The sequence below is a fragment of the Polistes fuscatus genome, unplaced genomic scaffold (genome assembly GCF_010416935.1).
Source record: "Polistes fuscatus isolate 324 unplaced genomic scaffold, CU_Pfus_HIC Scaffold1, whole genome shotgun sequence".
In the NCBI taxonomy this organism is placed as follows: domain Eukaryota; kingdom Metazoa; phylum Arthropoda; class Insecta; order Hymenoptera; family Vespidae; genus Polistes; species Polistes fuscatus.
In genome coordinates, this window is record NW_025112997.1 from 2,213,453 (window position 1) to 2,226,766 (window position 13,314).

The following is a 13,314-nucleotide window of genomic DNA, read 5'->3' on the forward strand; positions in this document are numbered from 1 at the left end:
GAGAAATAGAAAATCATGATAAATAATTTTCGAAATATAAGACTGTACCTTGTTTTTGTAATCAAATCTACGAGTAAAAATAAAAATACACCGAATTAATTTGCACGGCTAATAAAAAGAAATTCTGTAATACGCAGGGAGAATAATAAATCGTTGTATACAAATATTTGATTACAAATTCTGACCAAAAATATTATATTATCCCGAAAGTATTTAACTTTTTCTCAGTAAGTTTTACATTCGTAAATAATATTCATTAGTTTATATTAAGTTTATAGAATAATATAATATTCGTTTAGTTCTATTACCTCTCATTAAAATTACTTTTAGTAAAAATGCATAAAATAAAGAATATTGTGCATGTAAATTTACTAAAGAGGAAGAAACTTTTTAGGAACGATCTCATATTCAAAATACTAATCCAATAGGTATAAAGCCTTATGAAAAGAAAAAATTTTGAGATAACAGAAAAGTAACGATAACGTTGAAAATAAATTTCTATTTTTCTTTCTTTTTCTTTTTTTACTTTTTTTTTTTTCGAAACTTATAATAACCATCAAAGACGATGTTCTCGAGATAGAATGAGGTTCGGTGGTGAGTTGGTTCTTATTAAGAATTCTTTCGACGTATTTCTCTTCTTTTTCGATAGTAAGAGTCGTGTCTTACTCTTCCTTTTTTCTTTTTTCTAACGGAGTTTCTTTATACCATACCGTGCAAAAAAGAAAAAGAAACATCCGGTGTGGAAAAGGGCAAACAGTTCAGTCCAAGAGCACGTTTCTCGTTCCGGAACTTGTTCTTCTTCCGTTCAAATTGCGCCAGGCCGATCGTGCGACTAACATTTCGCGAGAAACCGACTGCTAAAGTATTGAAACTTCCTTCTTTCCATATTTCCTTTCTTTACCACCTTCTTTTTACCTCACCTTTTACTGCTATCTTTTTGCGAACATATCTTTTTCCTGAATTCGGGCTCTTTTATTCGCCATAAGGATGTGAGACGCTCTTATTGCCACTCACGGTCAAGAAATGATCAAAAGAACGAACAAAGGGATGAATTTAATGGCAATAACAACGAAATTGAACGAACATATATTATATTATTCTTCCACCTTACATTTCAAAGATCGTAATTTCATTTTTCAACGATTCGTGCAGAAAATACTATTTCATTTGCAACTTTTTTACCGTGTTCGAACATTAACTAACGTATAAAAGCACCTCGTAAAAACAAGTTTATGAATCTCGAGCAATCAAAATTTACTTACCTATTCTTTTTTCTTAAGCAAAAAAAATATAACATTACTTCTCAATTTAGATAACCGTCTGATAATTGAAATTAAAGAGAAGAGAAAAATTATTAAATGGAAAAAAAAAAAAGAAAAAGAAAAAATCCCCGATGGGGTTATTGGAGTAAAGTAATACTCAATCGTTATTCTTAAGTTTCACGATACACTTTCAATGTATACGTTTACATGATCGATAAGTTCGAGTTTTTTTAGTACTTAAGCGATTTGGATATAAAAGTTGGAGTCCCTTGGACGGAAAAAAGGTGAAATATTCAAGGTTTCTTGGAACTAACTGGAGAAAGTAGTCGACTACATCTGGGAAAAGGAAGAAGTCTAAAGCTTTTCATCCGCATTAACTGCAATCGAGTGATTTTATCCTAATCTCGGCTGGCTTCTAGAGACAGACTTGCGATCTTGTTAAAGATTCTAGTAGCGTTCTTCCTTACACTCTACGTTCCTCTCATGAAATTCTATCCCTCGCTTCCTTCTCTTCTATTCGATTTTTCTAAGACGAAGCTTATGACTATGATAGTCGATGGAAAAAAAAAAAAACTTTCCCTAACCGATTATCGATTATATCACAGTTTTCTCATTATTTTCAAGTAAATATAATACATCTATATACATATTATTATTTATATCAATCCTGCTGTTTCATTTTATATACTACGTATAATATATTTTCTTCTTTTTTTTTTTGTTTTTTTTCTTCTCAACATGAATTCCAGCTACGAAAATCATTGTCGATCTAATTAAAAAAAGGATACAAATCGATGAACTAATTATTTTTATCGACACAATGACGACGCATTGGTTGGATGGGTTTGAGTTTGTATGTGCACGCGCGCGTGTTTGTAAATGTGTATGTGTGTGTGTGTGTGTGTGTGTGAGGAAGTGAGTTTCCAAAGAAGTTTTTCAAAAGAGTCGATCGAAAATCACAGTATCTGTTTGTAACAGTCGCTCCATTTTCCTAGTACCGTTATTCTCTGCCCTTTCCAATTCTCTCCTTTGTTTTTCGTCCTTGACGTATTTACCATTGTTGTTACTTCGTTCGACGTTCGGTTAAGCCGACACACGCCCACACACGCACACAGTTTTAAGATTCCATAGGATATCGACTTATTTTATCGATTTAATATCATCTTTTCCATTTTTTTCGTGTCCCCCTTTTCGTCTTACATTTATTGTTTAAAGCTCAACCTTTTTCACATAATATATTTGTATTTTATATTTCATTATTTATTTATTTATTTATAATTATTTCTAAATTAGTAAGGTTTTTTCTAACATTTTGTTTCAATTCTAAATATTGTAGTTATTCGCCGATTCGAACGATTAATCATCATCAAAATGGGATTGGGCTAGATATCTTCCTTCCTCCTCCTCCCCCTCCTCCTCCCCCCTCCCTTTGTTTCCCCTAAGTGAACTTTCTTCCATTTTCCTAGTTCAACGTTTGACGCGCTAAAGTTTCCCTCCGCATTGGAGAACACATGGCATGGATCGACGCGCTTCTCAAACTTCCCTTCTAACTTTAAGACGTATTAGAGTTTCCCGAACGAGAGAATCGATATTTTTGGTTGGTAATACCCACCGCCGCGAGAACATTGCGATTAATCGGCTCCAATTAACTGAACTTTCGAGTCTTACAAAGACTTAACGATTTTCACAAAGAAGAAGAAGATTCTTCGAACGAAGATTATTAAACTTTTTTTCTTTTTTTTATACTTAAAATAGTAGGACAATTATTTAATTGTTAATTAACTCGAAGATTATAGCACGAGTAATGAAATTTTGTTGCTTGTAATCATCCATAAACTTGTATATATTTTATTTGATATTCCTCGTTCAGATGTATTCAAAGTGAAAAATGTCATCCTTAATTCTTTTATTTCTCTCGAAATAGGATCCTTTATAGTTTTCTATTTTCCGGTTACAGTCGCTATAACGTCTAAATCGTAGCACGTGATACATCATCCTTAACGTCGCTCAATACATAGCACGTTATAGCCTAAGTGGTGTTTCTCTTCCTTCAACTTTTTTATTACGACATTACGAAAGCGGATTTATCATCTTATTTATTTTTACTCGACAGTCGGTGAAACTGTCCTGCCTTTCCAAGATACTTGATTATCTACTTTGATGATTTATTATATGTTCAAAATTTAAACACTCTTAAATATTACTTTGATATATATCGAATTTTATTTTTTTTTTCTTATAGAAAAATATACAAATATATCGAAAATGTCAAACGTTTCTTCATTTGTCTAATATCAATTAATGACATTTGAATTATTGACGTATCCTGTGCTATACGTGGCAATTAATCCCTCGTATCAATCCCTCTTCTTTAGATTTCACTATTATGATTAAATTTATTTGGACTACTTGCAACATTTTTATCTTTCTATTTCACTCTCATAGATTTATTAATTTGCTACTTTTCACGCGAAAAAAAATCAACATTCAAAATCTTCATTAACAATATCTAACGTAAATGTTTATCTCGATATAAGTGTATACAAGTTTATACATATGTATGATAAAAATTAAAATACGTAAAAGCTGGGGAGGCTAGAGAGTAAGTAAAGAAAAAAGAAGAACAAAAAATTGAATAAAATATAGAAAGAAAGTGAGAGAGAGAAAAACGAAGCTTTTCTGGTTACGCAAGAAAAAGAAGAAGAAGAAGAGAAAAAGCTTCTTGCTTGGAGAGTCCATGAATGAAATCTCCATAATATCGCGTAAATTCCGAAGGGAGAGTTTCCAGTGACGAGAAGATATTACGAATTTCATTAACCGGATAAATAGGAGGGAAAAATGCAACGGGCTGTTATCCATAAGGTATCCAAGCTTTTCCAACCTTCTCTCTCTCACTCACACACACACACACGTACACTTATACTTACCCTCTTTCTTCTTATTTCTTTTATCAAGAGGAAAGAAAAGGCTAGCGTGTATTTGATCGAATATTAGCATGACAAAGGGATCGAGTGTGTGTGCGTGCGCTTGTACGTGCGTTCGTGTTATATTCGCAAGCTTCATTTTCAACCCTCCACCCTTCCACTTTGGAGTTCACCTCAATCACCACCACCACCAACTGACTCTCACCACATTCACCACCACTACCACCAGTAGCAGCCAGCTCTCTCACCCCCCTTGACACACAACTCGTGTACATCGTCTTTCACCTTGGCACCATTAATACGCTCGCGCGTTTCTGAGTGGCTTCCACGACTATGATCCTACTGGCCACTTCTAAATGATCCGTGAAACGAATTGATTTATTGCTCTCCCTCTGTTAGTGGTGGTTGCTATCCGTTCCAGATGTTAAAATTATCGAGCATCATCTCGTACATTCTTTTTATCTTTTATTTTTATTTATTTATTTTTTTTTTATTTAAATATGCATATACAATGAAAAGCAATCGTTGTTGTTATTATTATTATTATATCATTTTGCGTATTGTATACTATATCAAAGATTTTTGTTAGGTCTATAGTAATATATATATGTGGGATGCGAGTACCTCCAAGCCAAACATTTAAATATGCATTCGTGAAGAGATTGGACGGTGGGCCCTGGATAGCTCAATGGTTAAAGAGCAGTCGCCCGGAAAGCGGAAGATCCGGGTTCAAGTCCCGGTCCAGTCAGTCCAACGGCCCAAATTTGTTCACGAATCCTACATATATATGATAAAATTACATCGATATTTCGACGTAGTATAATAATCGTGCTTATTCGTTATATAAATATATTACTGAAATTGGAAAGTGTTAAGATTTCACGTGGTCGTTTGTAGCGCAAAAGGCCGAATATTTCAGTTTTATTCTTCCAGATTAATATTTTGGACGTACACCAAGCAACCATACGAATCTTGATGTTCTCCAATTTAAGTCTTTCACGATAACATATTTATCTAATGAAAATTGAGTTGAGAAATATCCGAGATCGATTATATCGCATTTACTATGCTCTGATTTAACGTTCATGGATATTATTTGCTTTATAAGGAAGATTTACGGTACGACGTACGCACTACTGCTTGACTCAAGAGAAAGGGAGATTGATCGTCCAGTCAATTGAGATTAAACGATCCTTCGTCGAAAGTACAACAGTTCCATTGAGATTCATTTATCTATCTGTCTATCTATCTCTCTTGTTTCTTCCTGCAATGAATTTACACATTTAGCGAAAGATCATAACGCAACAGTTAAATTTTCTATTACCGTGTATCTGATTTTTTGAGGAAATGATTATTTGAAAAATATCGTGGTTATACTATTTCACTCGTGACGTGTCGTTCATAGTTTTATATCCGTGATCCTTCTTTTTGAATCAGCTGATTCATTAAACTTAATTGTTTTGTTTAATAAATATTAACTTTTGTCGCAGTCATGCTCAATCGTAAATAGATTGAATATCGTTTATGCGTGTAAGTATCTTCAGGGCTTATCTCTTCTCTCTCTCTCTCTCTCTCTCTCTCTCGCTCTCTCTCTTTTTGTAACTCTTTCTCGATGCGATGAAATTTTTATTTAGTTTGCAACGAGACAGCTAATTTTTCTTTTTTTTCCTTTCCAAACTTTTTATATTATTTATTTTATTTTCCATTTTCTTCCCTCTTCTTTCGTTCGGGAAGAAGAAGAGAGAAACGATAGAGCAATGTAAAAAAAAGAAAAAAGAAAAAAGTGGATAAAAAAGAAAGGGAAATTTTAAACATAAAGTACGCGTCGTTGGTTCTCATTTCTCGACGTTACCAACCACTTTTCGTTCTATTTATTAATTTTGTAACATTCTCATTCTCGTGAAAAATGAAAAATTTTCAGTTGCAGAGAGCGGGGAAAATAGAAAGTAACGACAAACGAACGAACGGTTCGTTCGTTCGTTCTTTCGTTTTTCCCATTTAAAATATGGTAGTCGGGAAAAGAGTGACAGAGTTCAAAATACGATGGAAAGGACTTCGTGACGGAAATACAGAATATATAGAAACACTTACACACCGACGCGCGCAAATAAATATATATATATATATATATATGGTGGAAAAAAAAAGTGACGTTTCCTTTTGCCAGATGGTTCCGTTCTCTTGGAAAATTCGAAAATATTCGAAATACGTTTTCTCAGCGGGAAGAACGAATTCGATGAGGGAAAGTAAATTCATGAAGGGATGGATGATGAGGGAAGGTAGGAATAAAGGATGAGGGCGGGAATAAGGGGAATAGCGAAAAGAGGAGGGTTGATTTTAAATTGTTCCTGTTCGTGTCGAGCTTTTGAATAAAATTAAATTATCTCGTGTATATTATCAACGTAGAAATACGCGGAAGGCGTGTATACGCGGTCGGACATTTATAAAATGTCCGACACCTCTAAATTGGCTGCGTACACGGCAAATTTGATTTGTTACTTTTGGTTAATTCGATGCGGACAAGATACTAAAGTGGAAATAAGAGAGAAAGATACAGTACCAAAGTATAATAATTCTAAATGGATTATTGACATACTAGTCAAATTTAAAACTAAAATCATTCGTACGCGTTTAATCATTTGTTTCGATTGATAATATTATACGATTATATAACGATTTATTATAACGATTCTATTTGATAAAAATGATTATGAAAGAAAACGAAAAAAAATGTATTTGTATTATAATTAAAAATTATATTTTTAATAAAAATGAAAAGAAACTCGCGATCTCGATTCGAATTTTAATACTTCAATTTTTTTTCTTGTTTCCTTTGCCACGAGACACGACGTATCTCGATTGTACGCGAAGGTTGAGGATTAATTGTAAGGAGTAATTGCTCTTTCTCTCTCTCTCTCTCTTGTTTTGTATCCACCGTTTAATTCTCGAAAAGCAGCTGAGTTACCTTCTGCCCGGTAAAATCGTCGATCTTATTGGCGGTTTGCCACTAGCAGGCGGATGCAGCTTGTCGTGGTTTCTAACGGGGAAGATCTCGTCGAAATGCGGCTGTCGAACGAACTCTTATCCGTTCGAACGATCATTCTGCTGTACTGCACATAGTCAATGTTTTAAAGCGCATTTAAAGCTTTAAGGTTAACGAAAAGATAAATTCTAACATCGTGAATCGTTATGGATAACGATCGATGATCGATCGATCGTTGAATCAATCGAATTTATTGATGTCCAATAAAAATGCCCCCTATCACCGATTAAAATTCAGAGAAATGGATGATAGTAGCTGTCAAAAATAAATGAACGATAACGAAGCTTCGCATTTTCGAACAAACAAATGGCGTTCCAACCAAAAAGAAAAACAACGGCTACAACGAAAAAACAAAAAAAAAAAAAGCAACAAAAAATATATCCCAAATGTTGTTTACGTTCGAATGAAAATTCGGTCCCCGTTCATTCGCGTTCGTGTCCATTTTCCTCGTATATATTCGTTGAAAAATTTACCAACCATAACGATACGAGATACGAAAACGTTTCTCTACTATATATATATATATCTATACGTATATTTTTTCTTTTTACCATATTTTTGTTTGTACTGCCTGCAAATTTTCTTCAATTATTCGCTCAAAAAGTATCCCGCCGCTTTACTTCGCGATGTAATAATTTCTTTTTCTTTTTTTTTTTTTCTTTTCATTTTTCTTTTACTCGCCCGACGTTACGATCGTTAACCAAGCTATACTTTCTTCGTTAAATTATTCGGAAGTTAACGATAAATTCTTGGAAATCATAATTTCGCGAGGAAAACATTTTCTTTTCCTTTCTTTTTTTCGTCGGCTTTCCCTCCCTCACCCCCTCCCATTCGTTCCATCCTCCCTTCCTTTTTTTTCTTTTCTCAAGGGAATGGTTACCGTTTCCCCGTCTGAAAAAAAACCGGACGGTAAAACGAATAGAAATCTTTCGAACGAATTTCCGGCACTCGAAGTATGCTTTTAACGATAGTACTTTTGAAACTCTTATCAAGTGACTCCTTATGAATCCCGAAGCACACCCGTGGAATGAAATTTTCACACCGAAAATTTTCCTTCGCTGAAATAAGTCGACTAGGAGTTACGTGTAGGTCTTAGGGATTTTCTAAGAAAAACAAAAAAAGAAATAAAGAGAAGTTGTTTCAAGCTAGTCAAACTACAATACTTTTCCAAGAGTAGAGTTAGCAATGGTTATTAATGATAATAAGGTGTTCTATTCACGCAAAGCACAAAAGTTCATTCAATGATACACGCCGAACGTTAACTTGAAATTTATTTCGACCGAAATTCATCTTTCGCAAATAAAACAACGATTGAAAGTGATCTTTGTTAATCGTTCTTACGTCAGATCATTAAAACTGCAATCTTCACAAACAAACAGGAGACGATCTTTACCTCCTCACCTTCCCGATAAAAAGACAAAACATATAAATAAAAGTAATTAAAATAACAAATGTGAAGAAAAATTGATTCTGTAAAATTGACTAACTCAGGTCGTTTTGGGTTTACTTGGGTTAGTAGGGTGGGTCATCAAACAGTGTTAGTTCAAGGTTCCCAAAGTTAACAATTCGCCAACGTAAGATCAACGAAAGAAGAATCTCCTCGTGCGTTCTCGTATTACATTATTTACTAAGGAATATTTTCTTCAACAATTTGATATTATTAATTAAATGAAAAAATGTCAGAAATTAAAAAACTCCGAAAATATAAGTCATTTTTTAATATATTATACATAAGGATTATTGTTTTTCAACCTGTCTATGTAGGAGTGACGATTCTGCTGTCGCTGACAGTTTTCCTGAACCTCGTGGCAGAAAGCATGCCGACGACCTCGGACGCTGTCCCTTTGATAGGTATCTATAATAATAATCATCAAATTCATCATGGTCATCGTGTGTCGCATCCTGGCAAGCGTGTTTTTATAAAGTGTTTGTTATACATACCTATTTATATATGTTTGTACATATTAACGTATCTACATATATATATACATACCTGTTGCCTGGTCCAAATAATCCAACTTATCCAACACCACTTTAATTAATTATTAAATACTAACCGTGATCTAGGATTTTCAAGTGATATCACGTTAAATATTAGAACCGTAGAATAAAATTATCGCGAATGAAATAATTCGAACATCATTTTTTCTTATCATAGAATCACGATGATAAACCAAAAAAACAAAGTGAAAGTCATTAACGCGATCGATTTTATAATCGTGTCTCTTTCAAAATCGTCGAAAGAAGATATTTGATGAAAGTGAAAATCGTAAGATTGAAAGAGTCGGATTATCAGTCGTTAGCTTTCTTCGGTGAAGTAATAGAGCGTGTAAATTTCTCGAATGCTTTAGGCGAGAACCTCGAGAAACGGACCGAATCGTCGATTTGAGACGAAGTCTGCCAAAAGAAAGGAGAAAGAGAGAAAGAAATATAAGAGGAGAGAAGAGGAAAGGTGGGAGGGAGGGAGAGAAAAAGAGAAAAATAATTAAAAAAGGAAAAATATGTCGTTGGAATAATTCCCAATGGTGTAGAGCCTTAATTCGAAAGGAGAAAAGAAAGAGGGAAGGAGAAAAAAAAGAAAAAATAAAAAAAAGAAAGAGAAAGCGAAAAGGGACTCGTGACAATTCGGGGAAAAGTTGAAAAAGAAAGTCCCTGAGAAAAATTACGTTCTCGATAGTAGTTAGAACAAAGGTAGGTGGTATAAAAGAAGGAGGAGGAGGAGAAGGAGGAGGAGGAGGAAAGGGGTTGGGGGAGAGGGAGGGTAGGATGTGGAAAATGGAGAAAACCGTTTCACCGAGTACCTGCTCGTTTGATCGTTTCGAATAGACTCGAATGCCCCTCGAAATCACTTGGTGGACGAGAAAACTGCAAAGGCTCTTTTCGGTGAGTCACGATTATATCCGCTCTCTTCTCCTCTCTTTCGTTCATCCGAAGAAATCTATTTGGTCGAAAGGAAAAGCGAATAAAACCATTCTATTCTAGCTGCTAAACATTCTCTCTTTCTTTCTGCCTTTCTTTTTCATGCCCCCCCCCCAACCCTCTCTCTATCTCTTCCTCTCTATCTCCTATTATTATTGATGTAAACGTTTGTGTAATGTGTTTGCAATTGTCCACGAATTTTAGTCTACGATTGTTTTTTTTCTTTTTCATCCAAATTAAATAAAATGTTGATAATTAATTTATTATTCGTTGTTCTAAGGCATATTATTATTATTATTATTGTTATTATTATTATTATTATTATTATTATTATTATTATTATTATTATTCGTTGATTATTCGTTGATTATTCGTTCTTAATCGCATAAGAGAAAGAAAAAGAAAAAAAAGAACACAAAACAAAAATTAGAATAGATAATTTGCCAATGGTGTTACAATTATTAAAATGAGTTTCTTCTCTCCCCCGCCCCCACCCCACCCACATCCTTTCACCTAATAGTAATAAATTTTATATTAGATCCATATGTTATTGTGTTTAAGTTAATCAGAGTTAAAAAATTATAGCAACACTTATTTCGTAGTTGTTAACGATCATCATTCGGCAAGTAAACAGACGTTGCCGATATCGTCATTTAACTTTCGAATGTGTATTTTCGGTGCCCCACCACCGTAGCGTTAGTTGTTGTTTGCATCGAGTTAAACTTATGAAATTTTGTGGTACTGCATTTGAGAAAATTCGTCGGGACGACGAAGATGACGACGATTATAACGACGGAAAGATCAGAGAAGGGGTGTGCGAGCGTGGTGTGTCACGTTTTAACGAGATACACCAAACTACCTAATCGTTTTAATCCGCGATCAAGCACGATTAACTTCGTTAGTTTGGTATAATAAATGTTACGTAACGAGCAAAATTTATCTTCTTAATAGTTGACAATCAACACATCATATTAATTATCGGTTATCATTAATTAAAGAAAGAGATACACACGCACCGACAAAATTATTTAACGCGTACGAAACAATTAAAACCGTTAATGATATCGCTCGAACACACAATATATTCTTATTAATTATTAAATATTATATCAAGAATATACTTTAACTATAAGTTAACGTAAAGTGATCATAATTTCTCGTTGGGGAAACAATTAGAGAAGTTTCTGCCACGAACTGCGGGGAGGGGGAAGGGGGAGAATTGGTATATATGTGCATCCTATCTACGTTAGTGTTAAGCTTATACCGTTCACCGCAACAAACGATATTAATCATAATACGCGTACTATTAATTTTCGAATAAGAGATAAACTACTTGGTAAGGAAGATAGTAGGAGCTGAAAGTGAAGGAGAAGGGTGATGGAGGAGGAAGAGAAAGAGGTGGGCTGTTTGGAAAAGGATAAGAGAAATTTTGGCACTCAAGGATAGATAGGTAGGTAGGTGAGGTGGGTGGGTGGGTGAGTGGGTAGGAAGGTACGTAAGGTAGTTAGAGATACGTGTAAGAGAAGATAAAATCGATCGAACTACGCTTGGAACTGTCGGTTCGAGATTTCAATTAATCTCGATTTACTCCCAATCTTCGTTTGGTCGCTTCAGCAGATGAGATTCGTTGCAATAGCTGCGATTCAAGTTAACGGGATGATTTCTCTCTCTCTCTCTCTCTCTCTTTCTCTATCTAACTACCTATCTATCTGTCTGTCTCTTTTTCTCTTTCTTTCTCTCACTCTCATTTTCTCTGTTCCAGTCGATAATTCGTACGAGCCGTGAAAACCACACAAACGGACCCATATATTTCGGATAACGGTGACATTTTTCCAACACGATAATTCATTCGGCCAAATTCAATTTCATTTCGTAGTAGCACTTACACTAGCCAACGGTATAATAAACTCTTCTCGTCTAGCACCACCTACTTCTGCTCCTCCTTCTCTACTCGAGGATAACCATACTGTTTTATTGAACAATTCGATGATCGAGAAAAAGAAAAAAAAAGAATGAATAGGAAGAACAAACTCGTCTCAACTCTTCTCTCTTCGTTTCTCTCTCTCTCTCTCTCTTTTTCTTTCCCTTTTGATTAATTTCATTCGTTCAAATATTCTTCCCTGATCATTCCATTTAATTGGTATCGTGCTCGGATCCATTTCATATAGAAAAAGTGATACGAATAAGAGACGAAACGGGAATAGAACTATTTCGTCGTAAAGGAAAAAACTTTGTGAGATTCGTCGTCGTTTTCGTCGTCGTTTTCATCGTCGTTTTCGTCGTCGTGAAAGGAAACACCGAGTTGAAGCAAAAAATTGAATGAAAGAAAGAGAGAAAGAAAAAGATAGATTGGTATGAAGAGGAAAAGGAGGTGGAATGGGGAGGAAGGTAGAGGTTAAAGTTTACCCCGTGCTACGAATGCGACGCACATTTCCGAGTTACGCGAAAAGATGTCGAAGAAAGTTTAATTAAACCGCAAGTAGCAGTACTCGTCTTATTTCGTCTCTCTTTACTTTTTCGCCTTTTCTTTTTTCCCCTCCTTTGTCTATCCCTTTTAATGCATAACAAAAAAGATGAGAGAGTGAAATATATATACTTCTGTCGTTTTAAAAAAATACAAACAAATATATTTATTTATTTATATTCTTTTAAAGAAATATATCTAGAATGAAATATATAGAATATATATATATATATATATATATATATATATATATATATATATATATATATGTATGGAAAGAAAAGTGTTATTTTATTTTTTAATATTATTTTTTTAATATCTTTTCCTTTCTCTCTCTCTCTCTCTCTCTCTCTCTGTCTCTCTCAATTTTTATCTTTCTTTTATTTTCTTAGAATTTTCATTTCTCATTTCTCTATTGTATATGGGGAATAGAGAAAAAGTCGTAGAAAAGGTTCAGAGGACACGTTTCTATCTCGAAAATTGCACTCGAAGCATCTACTTCTTTTTCTTTTTCTACTTTCTCTCTTTCTCTCTCTCTCTCTCTCTCTTTTTCATTCTCTATTTCTATCCCTTTCTCTCTATTTTTATCTCCTTAGCTAGCTTTTCCTCGATAAGTTCCTCTTTCTCGTAGCAATTAGTGACGACGCGCAAGCTGACTCAAGGGCAAATGGAATTCTAATGGCTGATTAGCGATCACTTTGA

At 34.4% G+C, this 13,314-nt stretch overlaps 1 protein-coding gene and 1 long non-coding RNA gene across 3 annotated transcripts in view; one reads left to right on the forward strand and one right to left on the reverse strand.

Annotated features, from left to right (window-relative positions):
- Nucleotides 1-13,314, forward strand: part of LOC122518943 (acetylcholine receptor subunit alpha-type acr-16) — a 249,106-nt gene that overhangs the window by 175,520 nt on the left and 60,272 nt on the right. Inside the window, exon 9 of the mRNA XM_043638086.1 lies at nucleotides 8,994-9,080. Coding sequence (XP_043494021.1) covers nucleotides 8,994-9,080 — 87 coding nt within the window. The remainder of the gene's footprint in view (nucleotides 1-8,993; nucleotides 9,081-13,314) is intronic.
- LOC122518954 lies at nucleotides 4,923-5,799 on the reverse strand. 2 transcript variants are annotated; one of them, XR_006304209.1, is made up of 3 exons: nucleotides 5,511-5,799; nucleotides 5,317-5,450; nucleotides 4,923-4,963 (listed from the first exon to the last, which is right to left on the reverse strand). It is a non-coding gene; the product is annotated as an uncharacterized LOC122518954 (long non-coding RNA). The 2 variants fall into 2 exon arrangements; XR_006304210.1 differs by having other exon boundaries at nucleotides 4,926-4,963; nucleotides 5,321-5,450.